The 24,099-nt window shown below is 44.8% G+C and overlaps 1 protein-coding gene across 12 annotated transcripts in view; it reads left to right on the top strand.

Moving 5' to 3' along the window:
* Nucleotides 1-24,099, top strand: part of RASGEF1C (RasGEF domain family member 1C) — a 116,516-nt gene that overhangs the window by 71,013 nt on the left and 21,404 nt on the right. For 10 of the 12 annotated variants that reach the window (XM_073355426.1, XM_073355428.1, XM_073355427.1 and 7 more), the window contains 3 exons: nt 2,693-2,830; nt 13,388-13,600; nt 16,587-16,661. In XM_073355426.1, coding sequence (XP_073211527.1) covers nt 2,693-2,830; nt 13,388-13,600; nt 16,587-16,661 — 426 coding nt within the window. The remainder of the gene's footprint in view (nt 1-2,692; nt 2,831-13,387; nt 13,601-16,586; nt 16,662-24,099) is intronic. The other 2 variants (XM_073355435.1, XM_073355437.1) reach the window with 2 other exon arrangements.

Below are 24,099 nucleotides of genomic sequence, written 5' to 3' on the forward strand. Positions count from 1 at the left end.
TTTCCCGTTTTTACTTAATACGTCTGGCCTTTTGCTTTCTTGCTTCTGGTACAGTATGTAACAATTCCTTTCAGGCTTACCTGCCACTGTGATCTCCAAATAATAGCATGCAACTACCCATTAACCTTCCGGTCTCTGTTCTGACAGATCATTCTTACAGCTGGCTATATCTAGCACACTAGGAACCATGTTTAAGTAATAGTAAGGTTGTGACAAGCTAACAGAATGACAAAATCCAAGCTGTTCTTGCATCTTAGCTCATCCTGTTGTGCCAGAGAATTGTAGCAGATTCTGATATGGTATGTACATATACACTCCTCCTCTGGCAGTGCCTATGAGGAGGTTGGAATTGAGAAGATTAACTCATCCAGTGCCAGATTGCATCACAACTTTCATGAGCGTGTCAATGAGGAGTTACCCAGTACATCGGAGGTGTGTTTTGTCCCAGATGGCACGTTGGTTGATGACAGGCCTGGTGGAGCGGAGAAGATTGTGCATCAGTCATTTGATACTATTGTTACTGAAATACCAGAATGATAAAAATTATTGGCAGGATCATCATCTCTTGCTTTCAAACTGGTAATCTCTGCATTGGCTCAAGATTTATGCAACTGCATGAAACCATTAACCTGAGAACACTTTGTTACATTATGGCCCCGATACTCATCCCCACCCTCCAAATCTGTGCACCCACTTTTGCACAGGCTGCTGATTGCATGTGTAAAAGCAATCACCTCTCCAAGTGCCTGACTTGCACATGAAAATTGCTGCTTATGTGCGCAATAGAAATATCTGCTTGTGTTTGCAAAGTCTGAAACAATGGCTCTGAGGTGTGAAGTGCTGTACTCATTTACATGGGTGCTAACCCAGGTGCCACTTATGGTCATTTCAATGTGAGCATTGTTAAGTATTCCACAGCTCATCAGAGCTTGTAAGAAAAGAGAGGAAGTATCATATTATGAAGATCTACCCCATCTACCTTGAGAGGGAGCTCATTTTGGGTAGGCCTCGTGCAGGGAAAGGGGGCCCCGTTGATTTGATTTCCCTAGAGTGGGGCTAAGCTTTCAAATTTTGGGAAGACCTGCTTATGAGCATCCTTCCCACCCAGCCTCAGTAGCAAATACTCTCTTGAGTCATGTCCTGTGACCAGCATAAAGTCTCTCCTTCAGTCTGTAAGCTTAGTAAGCATCAGTTTACCCCGCTGGACCAAAAAATACTCCCAAATCCTTGCAATTCCCACCAGAGCCTTCTCCATAATAGCCACTTGCTGGTACTTGAGCATGTGTCTGCTAATGCTAGCTGGCAGTGACTATTGATAGAGCTGTGGTACATTGAAACCTGTTGTTGGCGGGAAGCTGAAATACGCATTTTAACCAACTTCTTCAGAAAGCAGAAGGCTGTGGAGCAGAACTCTCTAATTTTCCCTGATTACAGGGTGCACGTTCGTTTCCCCGCTGCATGCTCCCGAGGCGAGCTGTTGGGTTTGGTCCAGGTTTTCTGTAAATAAAAGTGTAGCTGCTGTTTACAGCGGTGGCTCTGCACCTTTCCAGCCGACTCCATCCCCTTCAAGAGTCGGATTTGTCTTGCGGATCCCCAAGTTCCTCCTCACTTAAAAACGACTTGCTTACAAAATCTGACATAAAAATACAAAAGTATCACAGCACCTTATTACTGACAAATGGCTGCCTTTCTCATTCTTACCCTATAATTATAAAATAAATCAATGGGAATATACGTATTGTACTTACATTTCAGCGTATAGTATATAGAGCCGTATAAACAAGTCATTCCTTGTCTGTATGAAATTTTAGTTTGTACTGACGTTGCTACTGCTTTTTATGTCGCCTGTTGTAAAAGTAGGCAGATATCCTCTAGGTGAGCTGATGTATCCCCAGGGTAAGCGTACCTCTGGTTGAGAATCACTGGTTTAGAGTAATTTGCTCTGCCTGTTGTCTTGGATTATGGAAATATAAAACTTTGGAAGCAACATGCATTAAAAGCTGTTGCACTGACGTTCTCCCCCACCAATATCCCCAAACTCGTCTGACAGTCGCATAATCAGATACATCTAGACCTGCTCAGAATTGGCTGCAGGTCCATATGATATGAGTTTGTGTTCTCTTTGTCTTGCCCAGCCCTCCTTCCTGATGGCTTATTCCATGAGAAGTGGACAGCATTATCAGTAATCGGAGATGCAGTAAAGCTGCCAAATTAACTGTGTTGTATCTTACCAGAAAGCAAAGAAGCAAAAGAATCATCTGTTTGTTGACTCAAGAAACACTTTGCAACCATTTTTTCCCCCCGCCAAATGATTGCAGTATGAGAGGGGGAGGTAGGGGAGGAATGTATGTATGTACATTTTTTAAAAAGGTCAGATCTTTTAAAATAAGGTATCACAGTTGCACCAACAAAATGTGTCCATCCAATCACAAACAGGCAATTGCATGTGCAAAATACATAAATCTGCATGTATAACAGACAGTTGTGCATGCAGAGAGGCATGTGTATATTTTGCATCAGAAATGTGTCATTTGTGCACCAGATTACTTGTTTGCATATGAGCAGATTTTGCTGGTGCAACCATAAGTGCCTTCCTTGAAAATCTGGCCCCAAACTCAGTTCAGCAGGCATTTATCAGAACTTTGTTGAATGTGCTTCCAATCAGTATCTATTACTCTTGTCTCTGTTCCAGGCGCGGATCAGAAAATTTGGGCCTAAACTCCTACAGTTGTTGACAGAATGGACAGAAACTTTCCCCTATGATTTTCAGGAAGAGCGGATGATTGGCCATTTGAAAGACATGATTGACAGGATAGCCCCGTGTGACGAGGTGAGGATGAGATTTCTCAAGAACTTGCATCCACAGGGGACACTGATCTGATCTGTTCCTATTGCTGAAGACTTTTACGAGGGAACCCAGATTCTGCTCTGTTTTGCTGGTAAAACCCATAGTAGATCTATTGAAATCAATGTCTGTCTGTCTATCTAGGTACTCATATAGCCATAGAATAGGCACCCCACAGTCATTAATGGCTTTTGTCCTGACCACATCCCTTTGAAGTAGGGAAGCATTATCCCCATTTTACAGATTGGGAACTGAGGCGCAGATTGGGAACCTGGGTCTCTTGAGGCTGCTGCTAGTAGAGAAGTCCATTGCCCGAACTAGACCGTCCTTCCTACCCAAGCAGTGACTAATGGAACATGCAAATGTATTTAATGCAACATATGTGGGATAGATCTTTTTCAGTGATTTTATATGGCTAAATAAAATCCTTGGTTGTTTGAAGTAAAGCTAATTAACCCAGAGAAGATGAGTCTTCATAGAGCCACGTGGGGTCATTTACAGTCATACTCTGCCTCCTGATTCTCTTTCTGTCTCCCCTTCCCTTTTTTCCATGTTCCTCTCCAGTCTTATTTCCTTGTACCCTCTCCCATATGCCTCATTTTCCATCTCTCTGCTATCCCCTCTGTGTCTGCCCCTATAGGCTGCAAACTTTTGCCTTTTTGTCATCTTTTTTCACTAGCAAACCCAGTGGGGTTTTGGTTCAGAGATTTCATCATTGAGCTGATTAATATTGCGGAGGCAGGATCCAGAAACAGAACCAATACAGAACATCAGATTCAGATCATGGCCTGACTAATGTCACTGGGATTCACAATGAAGACCAAAAGGTCAATGGGCCAGAATGTTAGCTCATTTTGTATCTTGTTCACTTTAGGCCATAAAAATTAAGGCTCAGTATAAAACCATCAAGGGTTGGACAGTGTTTTAGGGATCCCCCTTATTGGCTCGATAGAGTGGCTTGGGGGAGATTTTAAACACTGGAAAATGAGCTGAAAGGGGCTCCTCTGAAAGTGACAAAATCTGAATGATACCTAGCACTTATCAGGCCAGATTCACACCTGAGTTATGCTGGCAGAAGCTGGTGTGAACTGGGGCACAGAGCCTACATTTCCCTTTTTCTAGGAGTGAGCTGGTAAAGGACCAGTGCCACCTGAAATCTGAGCACTGCTGGCCAGGGAGAGGGCATGGCCTAGTGACAAACCTATGATGGTGATTGTATGATAGGGATGCTTGTGATGGTAGGAGCAGGGCTCAACAGCCCTGCGGCTCACTTCCGGTTTATGTTGTGTATTCCTATAGCTCATACTTCAGGATTTCAGCTGGATCGGGAAGCAATTTTTTCTCCTGGTGTATTCTGTTGGGTTTTTTTTCTGTAAATCTCCTTCCTGTGAAGCACCAGGATGACCATGGCTGGAGATGAGACAATGGTGCCACCTGGCCCACCCTGCCCAAGCATCCTCTCTTTCAGGTGCTAGCTGATTCTTGCTCACATGCTCAGGGTCTAACTCAGGGGCAGGCAAACTTTCTGGCTTGTGGGCCACACTGGGTTTCAGAAATTGTATGGAGGGCCAGTTAGGGGAGGCTGCGCCCCTGCCCCCTCCTTGCTTCTTGCCCCCTGACGGCACCCCCGGGACTCCTGCCCCATCCAACATCCCCCCCTCCCCCCGCTCCATCCACACCCTCCCCCGCTCTCTAGCCCAGGCTGCCTCTCAGAATCAGGAACCATTTTTCTGTTTAACCCCTAACCCCCCCGCCCCCAGAGCACCCAAAACATATGAATGCCTGTCTCTGATCCAGCACAGGCACTGGAAGCTCCCCTCTGAGGATCCCCCGGCAGAGGGGACTGAAAATGCAAATGTGGTTTGAAAAATTCAAGTTGTGCCTTCACAGGTGGCACGCAACCTAGCCGTGTGGGGCAGTATGGAAAATACCTCAGCGCTGCCACTGCCGGCCTTAGCGTTAATTAGCTTTGTCACCCCAAGGGCCGGCGGATAACCCTGGGATTATAGCAATTAAAATGCCACGTACACTGAAAAATTTAATTCCTCGGGAAAGAAGCAGCCGCAGATCCACACCTGGGATAATCTGCACAGACCTTCCTCCCCACTGACACGTCTTCAAAAAATGTCTGGATAAGGGCCTCTCTTTTCACTGGGGACCTGATTCTGTAAATGCTACTCCCATAAAATTCCCCATTGATCTCCATGGGAGTTTTGCATAAGAACTGCAGGAGCTGGGTCCTTAGTTTGCCTGCAAAGTTTATTCCTTATGCTGATTAACAACAGTACTTGAATGTAATTACAAATGGGGTGTGATGTAATTACAAATGGGGTGTGCTCGCTTCTTCTAAGCTTCACCCTGGCTATTGAAAATTGTACCACATCACACTAGATACACTGGCCTGACAAGATGCTAATTGTAAGACCATAGATAGTCAGCATGATGCCCTAGATATAGTCAGTTGATATTAATGGGAGTCATGCTCCTAAATCCACTTGTGCTTGGCTGCAAGTGGTGATCACATGCTAAATCTACTGCATTGTACTGAATATTAATCCGAGATGTGAAACACAGAGGTTCCTGTGAAGTAAAATGCTGACTGCAAATGAAGGTAGCATTAACCTCTGGATTTTATCTGGTACAGGAATTAGTTGCAGTAAACAGTGAACCTGCTGTTTCTAAGTCATTTGCAAATGCATATGCTTCTGGGGAGGAAATTAAAGCCTAAAACCAAACAATGTCTTTTATGAGAGTTGCATTACGTGACCTGGAATATAAAAGCCTGTATGTGACTGGTAATACAACCTGAAGTATTTCCCAGATGCTTTACAACTGTTTGGTGAAATGCAGCCTCTTTGGGGGGCAGAAAGTGGCACTTCTTAACTGAACACAGCAACTTGTGGTCTGTTATGCTGGAAGCCAGACTAGATGATCATAGTGGTCCCTTCTGGCCTTTAAAACCCATTAACTTTATCCATAGCAGAGTGGAGCAGAGCAGTGTAGAGATGGGATGCCTGTGGGACTTGAATTCAGATTCAGGGGTCTGGCCTTGAAATAAATTCAGAAGCCAAGTAATATTAAAAATAGCACAAAGCCCATGCAGATGATAAGGAAAAGGGCTAATAGTGCATTGAGAGTCTTTAATTACTGCTAGGTTAACCATGGGATGTGGAGAAGTTCAATGTCCATTGGCTGCATCCAGGCTCATTCTGGGCTTTAGGCCACAGATGTGGGCAGTCCAGTTAAAAAAACAAAACAAAACTGTAGGATTGAAAGAGAGAGGAAAGGAAATATGCCTCTTCCATCCACATGAAACAGGAGAGAAATGGAAGCAGCTGCTGTTGGGCTGGGTTGGCATAGCCACTGACAATGCACTGGCTGGTTGTACACTGGCATCGCTACCCTGGTTTGGCTGGCCAGGAGGCCACCATAAATAAAATGCCAGGAGAAGAGAGTGGGGGTGGGGGACTGCGTGATTGTTGAATGGAGCCTGGATGCAAGGGAGCATAGGGGGAGTACCAGGGACACACTGCTCCCATAAAGGCCTCCCCATACATGACCATGACCCGCCCCCAGGAAGGAGCACTGGGTATCTGGGCTGGTCCTGTGGCCAGTTTTGCTGGAACCTCACCCAGCCCAATGGCACAGTTTGGGACGGGAGTCTCTCACAGATTTCCTCCTCCTTTGTCTCTGCTTTCACAAATAAACCTCTAGCCAGACTGACCGTTTTTTACTGCTACTTATAAATTGCAATGTACATGTTAACAGCCCAAAGCTGGCAGTGTGTCTCATAAATGATACCGCTCTATTGAAATGCAGCCATCTCCGGGGTGGAGTGCGTACCCCAGCCTGGGAACAGTGTGCTGCACGTAGAGTGCAGGGAAATTTTGGCCAAGGACACTGGGGAAACCCCCTGACCTTACAAAAATTGCTTTGGGGTCTTTAATACCCATGCGATTGGAGAGGACAAAGATCCCCACAGAATAAATTGCATAGTGGTCAGCTTACCTGCATCAGAAGGTGTGAGACGTCATGTAACGGTGCACGGTCAGGAGCAGAGTGGAGACAGGTTTTAGTGTCAGTCTTATTGTTGACTGCAGGCTACAGACAGGATAGGACCCCTCCTTCCCTTAAAACTAATGGAGATTCCCCCTTAGCTAATAGAGACAATCTTCAGCAACCTGGAGGGATGCAGACAGAAATACACTATCTGGGCCAGATCCTCAGCTAGTGCAAACAGGCACATTGACTGGAGTGAAGCTGTGCCCGTTTACACTAGCTGGGGTTCTGGCTCATTAGGTGTTCTGGACTGTTATACTTCAGTATCAGTTTGTTCAGCACTCGCATGCCAGTGTACTTATGCCAGAGGAGAGGGATGGGCATGGGTGAGGACTGTGTTGGGGTCAGGAGGGGTTTCTAACATTGTTTCTGCAAAGGGGAGCTTTCCCTTTGTTTTTAGCCATAATTGGCCAGAATCTGCTCCCGCTGTGGTCACTGAAAGTTTTCCCACTGACCACTCTGAGATTAGGGCTGGGCCCAACAGATGTGGGAATCCTTTCTCCTCCCTTCTCTGTGGAGGGAAAATGTCTCAGGAACATGCCATTGCAAGAAAATAACATTTAAAGCTTGGGCAGCAGTAAATTGTGACTGTACTTTGAGATCTGCACTTACAATACTGAGTGATAAGCTTATTCTGAACGGAGCAGGGACATATCCTTTTGAGGCACAGAGTCTGCTGTCACTTACATCCTGGAATTATCCCTGTGCAAGTCACCTGGGAGAGGAGAATCAGACCCCGTACCTGAAATACATGAATGGGAGAGACTGATTCTGAATGGCAAATAAAGAGCCATGTTATGGAGAGAACTGTCACATCTTAAATCAGAGTCAGATGTTCATGAATGTTCTGGGCTGGAATAATTAACACGTCTTTAAGATTTGCAGCAGTTGTAGGAAGATCTCTAAGGCAGCTGGCCTCCATTCAACCACCTGCTGTTACCTGCAACAGGACCCTTTTACAAAAAGCCTGTCTCTTCCACAGGAGTTCAAACTCAATACACAATGGAAATAACTCCTATTTCTAAGCATTTTTAGTGAGTCCAGGTAAAAATCCAAGGTTGACATTACCCTACATGTTTTAGGCTCAGTTTAAAGGGACTGCATTTGCCCTGCCTGATTCCAATATAGTGGGAAAAGCCTTCCATGCTCTGAATGGGATTTCCAGGTTTTATCACTGCTTGATCACTGCCGGCCACATTGAGGACTGCCGCTGGGAGCGTGCCTCACAGCCCAGGTGGACGCTTGGTCTGGGAGTGAAGTTAACGGTAGACTCCCAAATTGCTACATCATAACCCGTTTTGGAGTCCAACATGCAGCATACGTCCTCTCTGGCCCTGACACGCAGCCCTCCATTCCATCCTGCCCCCATCCCGTCTCTTGCTCTACAGGCACCAGCAGTGAAAGATACGTGCTGAAGGTCACAGTTGACTAGGCCATGAGCTTTGCAGTGAAGCATGTGGAGTAGCCACTGCTACACTATGTTGCTTATTATTATATAATAATAATAATTATTATTATTATTGGGAGCACTCTGATTCCTGTGTTGTACCTGTGCAGCTCCTCTTTCCGAGCATTGGAGTTGTTCCTATCTGACTAAGGGGAGAGGAGGGCTTCTGCAGATAGTTAAACAGTTTACTCCACTCTCCTGCCAGTTGACTAAGAAGGGGATTTGTGTCCACCGATCTTTTGTAGTTGAAGGAAGAAGCTGCCGGAAATATGTCAACGTCATATAGTAGAGTAATTTGGAAAGGAAGGAACAGGAGAGAGGCTAGGAACAGACGAGTTTTCTGCTGCAAGACATCTAATTAAAAATTGATACTTTATTTTAAGCAGCAGTGCTGAAAAAGAGCTAAAAACACGAGAGAGATTAGCCTTTGGCATATAAACTTTTACTTCTTTGCCACATAAATGAAAGGCCCAGCCCTGAACAGTTGCTGTATGCCTGTAACTTCTGAGCCCCTGCACCTCCCGTTCCCTTTGCTGGGAGTTGGGAGGTGTCCCGGGGGAGCTCAGTGCATCTCTGAATCTGGCCCAAATCATTGTTGTTTCAAATATTAATGTGAGCTGTAATTACAAGAGATTACGCCTGAACAAACGCTATAATTAACTTAAGGAAGAACTCCCATCCTACAAATGCAAATTTCCTTTTGGAGAAACAGCATGAAAGAGGCACCGTGCTGTTGGTTCTGCTTGTTTGAAAGAAAGCTGCCAGCACTATGAATCTCAGAAATCAGAGATGGAAAGGAGCTATTAGGTCATCTAGTCCATTCCCTTAGGCTACTGCAGGATTTTCCCCTACAGGATATTCTCCTGTCCTTTGTACAGTCTGGTTTCTAAGGGCTCTGTGTAGTGTTCATAAAGGTACACATGCTGAGAATGGTTGCTTGCCATGTGTTGTCATTTGCATTTAGAGAGAGAAGTTTTAATTAAAATTTTGAGCTCCTGAGCCACCTGCGGGGCTCTGTCTTCTGAAGATTCCTGGTTAAGAATTAAACATTTTGTTTAAATATTAAACAATAGCACTCTTCTTTTAATTGTTAAGCTAGCAGCAAAGCAGTGTAGGATGGCATGCTCTCTACTCTAGCACTTAGCTCCTATATCATCAAGTGTCACTTTGTGGCAAGATGTTTACCAGCAGGAGTATTCCAAAATATAGTGTTGAATCTAATTTAAAACGTTATTTTCAATTGCTGATTACAGTTTAAACAAGGCTGGAAATCCTTCTGTGATGGCAAAAGCTATAAGGCAGTTCACAAATACAAGGAAATGCACTGAGCAAAATGAGTGTAACTCTCTTTTTTCAATGAGTTTCTTGGAGAAATTTTATTTAGAAATATTCCTGCTTATGTATGTTCAGTGTCACTCTCTTCTTTATATATTATCTGGGACATTTATATGAATCTTTGTTTTCTGTGGCCTATTTCTACATCTGTGTGAAATGTTCACTACAAAAGCGGGGAAACTACAAATGTAGACCAAGGTTTGTGAAAAGGTTTGCTAATGTTCCTGAATTGTTCAAGAAATGCTGGGTTGGTTTATTGCTTTGCATAAAAACAGTCAGGAATTGGTTATCCTAGAGGTAGGATACATAAAATTTTTGTCAAAACATTTTATTTTAATGGAAAATTGGATTTTCAACTGAGTGAAACATTTTTCCAAAAATTGTCTGCTTTCTGTAGACTTTTTCTTTCTGAAAAACAAATGCCCCAAAACCAAAATACTTCAGTCAAAAATGGAAATATTTTGATTTCCAGCCAAAATGTCTTGGTATTTGAATTTCTACTGAAAAATCAACATTTTCTGCAGGGAGAGAGAAACCCATTTTTCAACCAGATCTATTCACTGAGATTCAAAACCAGCAGAGACGTGTGCAAGCCCATATGGGCATAAACCACAGAAAATGTTCAGACACCCTTCACTGCTCCAGAGCCAGCCCAGTCTGCGGTAACCAAAAGCTCTGCCTTCTGGGCACCTGGTGACATATGAGAGAGAAGTTTGGTGAGCTCTCTTGCATCAGAGCCAGTAAGCAGCATGCTGGAAAAATCTTTGTTATCTAACGAAACAAAGGTTCTTGTTTTCATAGAAGTAGCCTTAGTAACAAAGGCCTTGTAAAAAGAAAAGGAGTACTTGTGGCACCTTAGAGACTAACCAATTTATTTGAGCATGAGCTTTCGTGAGCTACAGCTCACTTCATCGGATGCACACTTCAGTTGAAAAAGCCGCTGACAATCTACTAGGATGCTCCCTGGAAGGATGGGATTGAGAAACCTGCATCATGTGACCCTGTGCCTGCCCCATGAGGCATTGCAAACCCTTCCCAAAGCACCTGGCAGCCAGTTGCACAGTGGGATAGCTGCCCACCATGCTGAGCTCTCTGGGTCGATGCAAGAGCTGCTAGTGTGGATGCGCTCTGCTGACACAAGGAGCTATTGTGGACATGCAACAGTGATTTTAATTAAAGCGCTTTAATTAAGGCTATGTCTACACTACACAGCTTTTAGTGACATGGCCAAGTTGACACAGCCGCTGAAAGTCGGGCAGCGTAGCCACTTTTGTGCCGACAGAATACTTCCACCCCCAACGAGCGGCGTTCGCGTTGTCAACAGGACGCGTGTTCACACTGACACTTGCCGTGGCAAGACTTTTGTCTTTCGGGAGCTGGGGTGGCTAGCACCTCTGAACAACAAAAGTTTTGTCACTCAATTGCCAGTGTAGACATAGCCTAAAGCAGCATAACTTTTGCTGACACTACTTTGTAGTGTAGACAAGGCCAGAGAATGAAGAGAGAGGCAAAAAACCCAGTGATACCTAAGCAGCATTATTTTGAAATAGAATGCGTGTCCAGCGATTTCCAAGAGTTACCTACCCACCCCTCAAGGTCTTCACAGTATACTAGGCTCATCAGCTACTGATTCTTCCTAGCGTATGTGCAACAGCCCTCAGCTGGCACGTGGCCTGAATTTGGTCCGCTGGTTGGATCATTAGCTTCCCCAGCCTGGGCTGGGTACTGATGGGGAGTGCGACGTGAATGCTGATTCATGCTCCCCAGCTACTGATTAAGGAATAGTAAAGCCAAATCCTGTTCACCTGACTTGCTGCAGTCCATTGAATGATGCAGGCTACTCACATGAGCAGAATGAGCAAACTCAGTATCTCTTTCCTTCTGTTAGAAAAGCCATTAACTGACAGAGAAATAATGAAAGTCTTATGGCAGGCTTTGAAGTGCTGTAGATGTGCTAGGGATTTGCAGCCTCTCACCTTGATTGTAGTGAAAGCAGAGTGGGTGTAAGCACCTTATTTTATTCCTTGAAGTAATGAGCACATGGACCACACCCACTGAGCCTGGGCCCTGAGGAATTGCCCACTTAAAATGTGAGCGCCAGGAATACAAAACATTGATTGTGTCTCTTCCAAGGGGAAACTGCTATGTGATATGTTCTTAGAATGTGTTTGGGAGGTTTGCCGGTGGTTACAGTGTAGCTGTGAGTGAACTGCAAAGCGGTCTTTAGATCCCAGATCATGTTTATGTAGCAACCTCCTTGAATGAATCATCTGCAGGATTGAACCCAGGGCCTCTCTGTCTAGAAACTCACGGTTTTACTGCTTAAACTGAAGGATCAAAGCTCAGAGGCAATTGCAGACTCAAACTGCTATACCTAGTTTTGCCATAGAGAGGGACAAAGAGAGCTGCACTGTGTTAGCTCAGTAACATATAAAATATATGTAGGCTAAATTTTCTCCATTTGGATGAGGAGTAGGGGGTTCTCCTTCTTACAAGCAGCCAGATAAGTATCCCTCTGTAGCACATCAGAATGTGCTGTGAGGTATAGTTGCTAATAAGCCAGCCTGCAAACCATGCCCCAAGTGCCCATGGTGTGTGCAAGTGAGTAGGGACCAGTCCACCGCAGCTGGGGGATGTGCTGCCATCAACAAACAGCGAGTGCACGCATAACTTATGCTTAAAACAACAGCAAGGTGAGCCCACGGAGCATTGCCCTGCTCTGCCGTACTTCAGGATGCAGGGGAGGGGAGAGCTTTGTGTGGCCACGCGCAGCTAAGCTGAGCGGCTCCCAGGGACTTTCATCCTTGGAACATTTCACAGCTGTGAAATGTTCCCATCGATTCCGGCCTGGCCTTATTAAATGAAAATCTCTGTCTAGAGAATCCATCAAACCATTTCCCAGGTGTTTCAGTTTTACAGCATTTGCATCTGTCAGTCATGGGTGTGTTCCAAGAGCATTCCAGCCCCTCTTTCGTGACCCCCAGCTCCTCTAGGTTGCAGTATGACATGTATAGCACCACATCTGACATCAGCCTAGGCTGCCCAGGAATGACTATGCCTCCCGAGTGTGTTGCTGTGATAGGAATACAATAATATAAGCTTTGCTTAAAGAAATGAACTATTTGTGTATTAACTGCTCACATCTATGAAGTGCTCCGTCCTTCCTGACATGGCCATCCATTGCAAGCAGCGAGCCCCGCTGTGTTGGGACGTTGTGCAAAACAGAGGGATGGAGAGAGCTATGAATAGCATTAGCCATATTCATTATGACAAGCCATCGCTAAGAAGTAGAGTCCTTGGCATGGCAACTACTAAATGGAAATTAAGGGCCAACTTCTGCTGTCTGTTACAATTGGTCGAAATCTGGAGCTGCTCACTTTAGTGGCTCCACCTCTCTTTCCTGATCCTTTTATCATCCTTGCTGGCCAGTCTGTGGTGGCGCTGGTCAATGGGTTGGGCTGGCACAAAGGAGCACAGCTTGCTTGCACACCTGCCTGGAGGCTGATTCTGTGGTGCAGAGCTGGCGGGCAGAACTATAATTAAGTCGACTGGCTGTTCTGAAATCGTCTTGGTGAAAATCAGATGGTAGCCCAGTGCTAGTTTATGGATATTTTGGGGTAGGAAAATTAAAATACACCATTGTCGAGGCCTGTGGCTTTTGTATGTTTATCTCCTCCTTAGTTTTTGTTTTTCCTCTCCAGGCCTACTGGAAAAGGATGAATCAGCTTTTGCAAGCCCTGAATCAGAAGCTTGCAACCCTTAGCCATGGGCAGGAAGGAATAGTCAAGATCAGTGCTGCTGTCTCTGACAAGCTGGTTGCCTTTAAAAGTAAACCGCCGTCAATTCAGAGAGAAATCCTGACCGTCTGTAGTGACCCTTACACTCTGGCTCAGCAGCTAACACATGTGGAATTGGTAAGTGCAACACATGTGGAATTCCTAACTTTGATTTCAAAGGTGGCATTTTAAAGCCCAGCAGTAGCTGTGTCGTCAAAACCCAAGTGAAATACATATGCTGCTGCAGCATAGTTAGCACAGTATCAATACTGCAGGAAGAAGCATGGTTAGTGGATTAGAGCGGAGGACTGAGAAGCAGGGTATGTGCGTCGTCCTGTGACTATGAGCAGGTCACTTAACCTCTTCCTCTCCCTCAGTTTGCTCATCTGCTTCCCGGTGAATTTAGTTCAGTTCCATTTGCAAAGTGCTTTGAGCCCCTTGAATGGAAGGTGCTGTGGAATGGCTGACCTCTTTCATCCCAATTTTGTTCCATATTCAAGCTTTAATATTGCTCAGACCCAATTTTCTGCTACACAAGCATCTTCGTTTGTTGGTGTTTTTCCTTCCTCAGTTTCATAGACCTGAACTTATGAGACTTCAGGTACCTGTGCGCCCACCCAGTCCTACTGTCTCCCTTCTCCCCACCCAATCCACTCCTCAGCAGACTTTTGATGATTGTTGCTCCCTCTTCTGGCGGTGACGGGGGCAGTTTCTTCAAGGTGGTTGGGTGACCCGAAGCCTTCTCTCCCGTGCAATGTCAGGTCCACCGCATGGGTGTCCTACCTCCTCCTTTCAAAGATTATGTGAAAAAACCCCCAGGAGTCTGGTGGCACTCTAAAGACTAACAGATTTATTTGGGCATCAGATTATGTGGTGGTGCATCAGAACCTCACTGCTGCTCCACAACGCTGCATCTGTCCTCAAACCTCTTGATACCCTTAAGCTTAAACCTGGGAGGGCACTGTTCACTTCTGGAGCCCTAAGCCTATTTTTTTCTGTTCACCTGAATGGAAAATAACTTTAAAGAAAAAAAAAAGGTGAAACTGTGTAGGGATGAAGGGTTGGGGGGAATATTATGGAACTCGAAAGTTTTCTAATCCCACAGTTGGCCATATTCTACTTCTCCAAGAGGAATCTCTAGGAAGGAAACCCATGAATTATAGGCTTCATCTATAGGATCCACCAACCAAAAGGTTGGTTTTCAGCATATGTGACTTTGGCCCTCCTAGCTTTCTGGAGCTCTAACTAAACAGCACCAGAGACTGCAGAAGCCTTTTGTGGCAGGGTTTGTTTGTTTGTTTTTTTCCCCACAGAACAACTTGACTCTAAAATGAGATGATGCGACTGCAGTGATCCATGGTTGAGAATCACTGTACTAGTTCACAAGCCTGGGTCATAACGCACTGTGACTAAGCAGTTACCATTTGTGTTAGTTCAATAATTAAAGGCACCTACAGCCAGATTTTGAGTTTATTGTTTAACCATTTAAAGGCTGACACTCAGCTCATGGCAAGGGCCATTGTGTTCCAGCCTGGCTGCCACACTCTTCTATAGAGCTTTTTATCAGTAGACTCAAAGAGCTTTACAAAGGAGGTCAGTATCATTATTTCCATTTTACAGATGAGGAAACTGAGGCACTCAGAGAGGAAGTGACTTGCCCAAGGTCACCCAACAGGCCAACAGAAGAGCTCGAACTAGAACCCAGGTCTCCGGAGACCCAGTCTGGTGCTCTACCCACTAGGCCACATTGGCATGATAATAACAAGAGGTAGCTAATGTAACTAATGTTCTATCCTACTTCCACATATTGGATAAAGTGTGACCTTGGGCACATGTGCAAGTCAAAGGGAGTGACACGAATGTAACCAAGATCAGAACTTGGCCTGTAGGGCTCAGTTCATTAAGAACTTAGTAGCAGCCAGCCTTGGTATAATCAGTTGTGATGCCGATGTCAACTCCTGTAAAATATCACATCTTACTTCATGCTTTCTAAATCCATTTGAAATGTATTGACAGTCAGCAAATCCCAGAGACAAAGCTATGGGGCAGTAGGAAGTAGCTCTCTCCAGCGTAGAAGGAGAAGCTTTGTTAGCTGTAGGACAGGAGCACTCATCGTTTGCAATGATCATTCCTTTCCAAATGAAATCCTTTCCCTGTGAAATGTCTCATTTCGACCAAACATGCAGAGCTAATGCCAAGCAAATATTACTTTGTGCTCCCTTTGAGCTTGTGTCAGGGAGCCTGATTCTTTGGGGAGCTAAACTGATATCCTGTGCAGGCAGGATCGCAAACACTAGCTTCTTTTTTAACCTGTAACGCCTCTTGCCATTCTAGTGACACTTAGTCATGATGGGGGGAAAAGAACACAACTGTCCCTCCTAGGCAGTGAGAGTTGAGATGTATGAGGATATGCCGGAGTTTTATAGCTATTGGACATCCCTAGTCCTTTAACTGTCAGTTCAATACATTATTTACTTCTAATTTTGACACTGGAATGATGCTCTCCTGGTATTTAGGTGCATGCATCTTCATTGCCATATTTCCTCCATTTGCATACAGTCAGTACGCTTGGGCACCAGGCTACCTTTGGCCCCCTTCAGCAAGCACAGTAGTAGTAAGGGCCAAAGCAATATGTACTTAGCTTTTACTTATCACTGGAGATCACATTGTTTATCCCCCTTTTATGGGCAGGGAAATGGAGATACTGAGAGGGGCAGTGACTCACCCAAAGTTACACAGCAGGTCAGCAGCAAAGCCAGGAACAGAACCCAGGTCTAATGGCTCCCAGCCCAGTGACTTCACCACTAGGTCATGAGCCCTCCGTTTTATGAACAATACAGACAGGTCTTCAGTGTGGTTTATCACCACCACAAGCTATTTATATTCTGTTGGCTGGAGGTAGTGAGATGATTTTATTCTCCCCTGTTTATCACTCCTCTGTTTCTGTTGCAGTAACATTGATTGTTTTTATGAAAATTAAAGTGGGAAACTTGCTGGCTGCATAGCACTTCATTAAAGTCCCATTTCAACCTGATGCCAAAACTTGGCTAGTAAAGCTGAAGTCTTGCAAAGCCAAAAATAAGAGATTCTGGAGATTACTCTTGCTCTCTCTCTCTCTCAAAAGGAAAGGCTCAGTCACATTGGGCCTGAAGAATTTGTGCAGGCGTTTGTACACAAAGACTCTTTGGACAGTACCAAGGTAGGCTGTGTCACCATGGAAAGTGTCTCTTGCAATTATTTGTTTTGTTCTAGATGAACTGGTTTGAGTGAGAGTGTAAAACTAACTGTGACTGGGAAATGTGTGGATTAGGGCCACGCTACAGGCAGTGCACATGCTTAGGGCTTGTCTTCACTACTGCGCTACATCCTCGACAAGCATGGTGGAGACACCCCTTTAAGTCGATGTAAATTACATCACTCGCGGGGTGGCTTTTTCACACCCCGTGTGACGTAACTTACATCAACTTAAGTGGTAATGTAGACAAGCCCTTAGTCTAATGATGCAGTGTGGATGGAGCTCATGGTCAAGATTCTTATTGGTGGATCATTGCCTTTGAAATTCCCTCCTGCTGGAAATATGTCCCAGCCTCAGACTGGCCACCTTTAGAGACCACTAGATATGTAGCCCTGTGGTGTTCAGGCCACTAGCTGTCTCTTCTCGTATCTGTAACATACATGTAACACTCACAGAATGTGTCCAGATACCATATTAATGAATTGGTCTGTTATGAGTGAGCGTAATCATCATTATCATCACCATCTTCTTCTCTTTACATAACAGTTTGGAGCCCAAGGGATCGTAGGGAATGGCATGCAGGATTGGGATCTTAGGGCCAGATCCAAAGCCCACTGAAGTCAATGGGAGTCTTTCCACTGACTCCTGTGGGGTTTGGATCCGAGCAAGCACATTGACAGAGCTGCTGATGCTTCATCAATAAGGAAAGTGACTTCACTGCGGCAGAGTGATAGTTTTGAAACCTTTCTGTACTACTACCACCAAAAAAAAAGAACAGGTCAAGATAAGGCCAAATCCTGCTGTCAGCATTCCATGGGGGCTCCTTTTGAGTTCACTTGGCCTCCCCGCCACACACTCACACACACACACTGGCAGAATTTCACCCTTAACTGATGGAAATAGCAGCAGATAATCTGTTTTTAATATTGGCCAGATAATGGGCATTGAAATAGTTTGTACTGTAGCTCCAGTGGAGTGATAACGTCTCCATCCTGGCCAAGTAATAGGTGTAGTAGTGGGCCCAGTCCTGCTGTCATTGAAGTAAAGAGGAATTTTACCCTTGGTTTCAGAGGGAGTGGAATTGGGTGAAATTATTGCTTTGGTACTATAAGAACTAATAGTATTCTTCATATTCATAAAGGAGCTTTGGTGTCAGAGAGGTGTCAGAACGCCACAAACAGTAAAAGTAATCGATGTAAATGATTCTGCAAAAATATGTGATCACAAAAGTGCCTGATTGTACTTAGAAGTGTCTTAAGGAGACTTTCTTAATGGAAAAATTACTGGCAGGGCTTTCGATTACTGGGGAAATGACATCTGTTATCAGCATAGGCAAAAACTGAGTTAGTTAAAACAGATTCAAAATCATTTGGGAGTTCTCTTCTGTCCTTGGTAACTCTCATAACTCTCCTGTCTCCAAGGAAGTTTTGCCAATGCATGGAAGATAGACTAAAAATTATCACATTTTACGCAGGATATTTAGCAACTTCTGTCGACAAATCTCTGCCAGGATTTAATGATAGCAAAATGCTAAAGCCCCATTTTAACCTACAACTGAGTCAGGGGACCTGCATATTGCATGGCTTTTGCCAAAGCAGTTACAACACAGTGAAAAGTTGGAGCATCGATGGGATCTGACTCTATTCCATAAACAAATTAAAACACTAAACTGCCCCTTTCTTGGGTACAGTTGTAGTCCCATGCTGGCCCAGAAGAAAATTTAAAAGGATAAAAACAGCTGGGGTTATAGGGTGGGTTGCTTGCAAAAGCAGAGGTCTGCACGCAGTGACCCAGGAGGTCCCTTCCAGTGCTATGTCCTGTGTTCCTATTCACAGGGGCGGATTAGGGTTTTGTGGGGCCCTGGGCCAGAGCAAGCTGGGGCCCCTCCCCACCCCTTTCACCTGCAGTCCCCCTGGCACTCCTGCTGGGGAAATGAGACCAGGTTGCTTGCCCTGCCCTCCTACCTATGCATCTCCAAACCTGAAGAAAAGAATGTCAACACCGAAAAAAATGACAAAGTCAGTTTCATGACTTCCATTGACTTCAGTGAGAGCTGAGGGTGCTCAGCACCTTGCAGGATCAGGCTCTTAGCACTGGGCTTGGCTAAAGTCCCAGATCTTTTATTTTAAAGACAGCAGCTTGTTTTATGTGTTTTCTGTTCCAGTGGCAATGGCCTTTGCCTTACCCAGCTGAGCTGTGGCAGCCCCTTGTCACCCCTGTATGGAGTGGCGGGACCAATATATACTTAGAAGAATGGGGAAAGAGTTGTTCCCACTTAGATCAGAACTGAATTTGCCTGATATCTCTCCAAGTATTGCTCTCAGAGCTAAAGCAAAGCTTTTCAATCTTGGAGCCAGTGGCTAATGTTGACTAACATCCTGTGGTCATTCTGTGTGCAGTACTCCCATTGCATCAATGGGAGCTTTGAGAGTAGATCAGTTGCTGTATTTGGCCCTAACTAATGTTTTTTCTATAGCTAAAGTGTAGGAGGTGGGATTTTTCAAAGGTGGCTAAAGGAGTTATGTGCAAGTTCCATTGAAAGGTGATGCAATTTAGGCACCTAAGGCTTGCTCTACACTTAAAAGTTAGGTCGACATAGCTATGTCAGTCAGGGGCATGAAAACCCCCGGACCAACATAGCTGTGCTGACCTAACCCCTACTAAAGATGCAGCTATGTCAACAGAAGAATGCTTCTGTCGATGTAGCTACCGTTGCGTGGGGAGGTAGTGTTCCTGCACCTACAGAAAACCCTACCATGAGTGGAATGTCATCTGTATTATGGGGTTCTGTTGGCATAACTATGGTGAGGAACTATGTTGGTAGCGTCTCCGTGGTTCTCAACCAGGGGAATGTGTACCCCTGGGGGTATTCAGAGGTCTTCCAGCGGGTACATCAACTCATCTAGATATTTGCCTATTTTTACAACAGGACACATAAAAAGCACTAGCAAATTCAGTACAAATTAAAATTTCATACAGACAATAACTTGATTATACTGCTTTATATCATAGAATCATAGAATATCAGGGTTGGAAGGGACCTAATATGTTATACACTGAAATGAAAGTACAATATTTATATTCCAAGTGGTTTATTTTATAATTATATGATAAAAATGAGAAAGGAAACAATTTTTCAGTAACAGTGTGCTGTACTTTTGTATTTTTATGTCTGATTTTGTAAGCAAGTAGTTTTTAAGTGAGATGAAATTTGGGGTATGCAGGACAAATCAGACTCCTGAAAGGGGTACAGTAGTCTGGAAAGATTGAGAGCCTCTGCCCTAGCTCCGAGAGTCATCATTGAAAATTCCAGTCCACGTTCAGCACCCCCCACACCAACGCACTGTGATTGGCATTTCTGTTGTATTCAATATAGTGGGATAGCCAAACAATAAAAAAGGTCTCTGATGTAAAGAAACTAATTGTGATGAGGTTTCAACTACTTGATAAGAACTTGACCTAGAGGGACATGACTGAAAATGGACAGGTGCAAGTAATAATTTAGGTTACTAAGTAAAATTAAAAAGAGAAAGGGATGAAATGAGGACACTGAATTTTAACGGAGTGAGTTTTGGAAGAATTGGGGGGAAACATGGCGATGAGTGAAATTGAATTGGATGAAGCAACAGAGGGAAAGAAGACTGAGGGGAAAGAGGAAATGTTCAGCGATAAATTAATGTGTGCCCAAAGGCTTTGCGTGTCATCTACCATTAAATATAGCTGGAGTTTAAAGCAAAAAGCCAATGTGGAGAAACAATGAAATGCAAAGAGTAATTAAGGATAAGAAGCAAATGCAAAGAAACATCAAGTACAGAGGACAGGATAGAGTACAGAATGAAGGCCAGAGAGTATGAAAAAAGTACAGATAATGGCCTGGTGGAGAATCCAAATGAATTGTATCAATAGGCCAAGATAATTTTCAAGAGTTTTTCAAGATAAATACAAAGGGAATAAATAGTTATTGGTTATACATATTCTTTAAACGTTGATCCGCTCATTGAGGTATTGTTGTACAACAGCCCCAGTCTTTGCTGCAGTGCTTAATAACAGCGTGAGAAAAGAATGAAGACAACCTTATGTTGCACTGAAGTATTGACTGAGCTGAAGGAAATGTCTTCACCGGCTAGATAAGGGTCTGGTGAATAGGGTGACAACTGCCTGAAAATTTTCACATGTAATGTGAAACTACCAAATTCTGAGCTCAGTCCTCAGTTGTACTGAGGAGAAAGGTGGGGTGGAAAAGATGGCTCTAAGCCACTTTGCTTCTCTCTTGATCCTGGGTTGAGCTGAGGCCCTAGGTGAAATTTAGAATAGCCTAAAGGCTGCTGTATGTTACACCAGCTGTGTAGGATCTGGCAGTGTCCTGTGCACTGTGTCCTGCCCCTCTCTGTCTCCTACAAGGAGTGAGAGCAAAGCAGATTATAGAGCCCTGATTGGAGACCTTCCCTTAAGGGAGCTTTGGTTGGAGCCCTAAAACCTTTCTCTGCCTCTGTTTCCTTATCTGCTAATTGGGATAATATTTAATGTACCTATCTCACAGGGACTTTGTGAGGCTTAGTTAATGAATGTTTATTAAGTGCTTTGATATCTGCAGCTAGAAGAGGTTCTATAAGTGCTAAATATTATTATTTATACAGCTTAGATAAAGAAAAGCTTCTACTAAAATCTTTGTGGCTGGTAAATTTCTAATCAGTCATACCCACTGGTTCTTATGCACTGGAACCCAGCTGTCTTGTGCTGCAAACTCTGAAGGGGGATGCCTTCACCTACACCAAAAACTGGTTTTGTTTACTTCTTTTTTGAATGAATGAAATTTTTTTTATTAATGGTAAAGTTTTGCAAAAGTGGGCTTTAAACAAAAACTTCAAGTTGATTCCTAAGACACTCCCAAAAGTGAGTGTGCTTACTGGGTTTCTTAACGAAAGGCCCAATTTTCCAGAAGGACCCAAAGAGATTTATTAATACATGGGCTAAGAATTGCCACTAGGAATAACAAAAGCAATGACTGTAAACAATTTTGTAAAAGCATGTGTCTCTTACTGCTGCTTACTCTTGGGGCACCTTTAATAGATTCTTTGTTTGTTTCATTTCTTTTATTCATTGGTATTTATATTCTTCTTTTAAAACAAACAGAAATGTCAGCACTGCAAAGAATTTCCCTTAAGTACAGTAAAGTGATTTCTATTTCTAAACTCTTCTACATCCAAAATCATATATCAGGATTCTATTTTTGAATCACCTTGGGCATTATATTAGGCCCTCTTCCTGTGAAGATTCATTGCTGAGCTTAGACGTTTGCTTAACTTTACATGCTGTGAGTAGTCCCAGTGCCTTCAACGGATTCCTCTGCATGCATCAAGATTTGCTTCCCATAGATAAGCTCTGTCTGTTGACTTTCTTACTCATCTTTGTGTTAGGGGACTGTTGCCCCCTTACTAACATTCAGTGGGGGTGTTTTGGTTTGCAAGCTCCCAGTACTAAAAGGGGAAGGGTCTATGGGAAACCAGGACCCTGAGACTGACAGCCCCCAGGAACAATGGGCAGAGGCCAATGCGCTAGGTCAGCCTGAATGACATGGCGAGCAGGCTAATCAGGAAGTCAGGAGGGCAGGGAGGTCCTGTCCTCCATGTGAGCTGGATTTGCCTGGGTCAGACAAAGTGGGGCCAAGCTAAGGAGAAAGCAGAGGCCGAAGCTAAGCTGGGGAGCAGAGCTGGGCCAGATCCAGAGGGACCAGAAAAGCAGCCCAGAGAGAGCAGACCCTGTCCTGGGAGCAGAGCTGCAGCCCCAAAGCCAGAGGCACAGCCCAGAGAGAGCAGACTTGCCCTGGGAACGGAGCTGCAGCAATGAGAGCCAGAGGGGCCAGAAAAGCAGCCCAGGAAGCAGGTCAGTGCTGGGAGCAGAGTCACAGAAGCAGCCTGCAGAGCAGACCTGTCCTGGGAGCAGAGCTGCAGCAACCAGAGCGGCCAGAGAAGCAGCCCAGGGAGCTGGAGGCAGAGCAGCAGCAGCCGTGCTGAGACAGAGCAGTGGAGCTGGGGCTGGAGCAGTCTCCCGGAGCTGGGTGCGGAGAGCAGCTGGGGAGAGCGAGGGGGACCCTGGGCAGCAGGCCCAGCACAGGGAGATGCCTCAGCCAAGAGGCTCTGCAGGCCAGGCTTGGATCATAACCCCGACAGGGCGGGGGCGACACTGGGAAGAAGGGTCCTACCGCTTAGAGCCTGAGAGCGTGTGGCCACCACCAGAGCAAGTGTCCAACCCACAGCATCCCTGCAGCACGGCCAGGGCCTGAGAAGGGGCCTGGGACTTACAAGGAACAGACCGTGAACTGCCCTGATGTTCCAGAGACACTGTTTGTGATGTTCCCTGCCACAGAGCGGGCTGATGTGTTTCCTTTAACCTTTCCCATTTTCCCTTATTCTTTTAAAATTAATTGTTGATTAAATAACTTGCATTTGCTTTAACTTGTATGTAATGGTCAGTGGGTCAGAGAAGTGCCCAGTGCAGAGAGAGTACCCCGGAGTGGGGACAACCTAGCCCCTGTCCTAGGTGACCACAGCAGGGTTGGAGGTCGAGCCCCCCAGGAATCCTGGGCCCAGCCTTGTTGGGGTTACGAGGACGCTGCCAGACAGGAGAGTGGAAGGGGAGTCCTCAAGGGCAGGGAGGCCACTGGGTAAAGGAAGTGGGTGCGAGGACTCAGATCTTTTTGCTAGCCCACTTCACTGGGGTAGTGCAGAAGCCAGGAAAATTCCACACAGGAGGGGGACTATTCCTCCGCTTACGTTTGCTTTAGACTGCGTTGGGATGGGAAATGACCCTCTTTAAAAATAAAAAATCAATAGCCACCAATACCCTCTAGTGGCTGCTAAGAGATGTACAGCTATATCAGAGATCTGTAGAAAGCTGTGAGTCCGAGAAAGGAAATTCCCAGCATTTGTTATGGCTGGGTTTTGTAAGACTTGAATTTTCAAAATCTCAGGGACAGATCCTCAGCTGGTGTAAACTGTCTTCGCTCCACTGAAGACAACAAATCCATTGAAGTCAGTGGAGCTAGGACAGCTTACGCTAGCTAAGGATCTGTCCCCATGCCTAAAGAGACTGTACTCTGAAAAAGAGGGAATTATACTTCTTGTAATACCTTTTGCTGATTGTTTCCCTTGATCCAATTGGCCTGTTTCAAGGCAACCTACAAAACAGAACCAGGTCAGCTGAGAAAACATTCCAAACAGACAAGAGAATAAGAGAAAGAAACAATTTTTTTTCTAAAAAGAGGTGAGCCATAACTGTCTTTTATTTTGCTCGCCCTTCTTTCTCTTAACCAATTAGAGAGTTTTCTTGTCCAGGAAAAGGCTGTGGATGATTGCATTTGCTGAGCTGCGGAAAGTCATGGAGTCAAAGGAACAAACTGAAT

Source organism: Lepidochelys kempii, chromosome 8 (genome assembly GCF_965140265.1).
Source record: "Lepidochelys kempii isolate rLepKem1 chromosome 8, rLepKem1.hap2, whole genome shotgun sequence".
Lineage (NCBI taxonomy): Eukaryota > Metazoa > Chordata > Testudines > Cheloniidae > Lepidochelys > Lepidochelys kempii.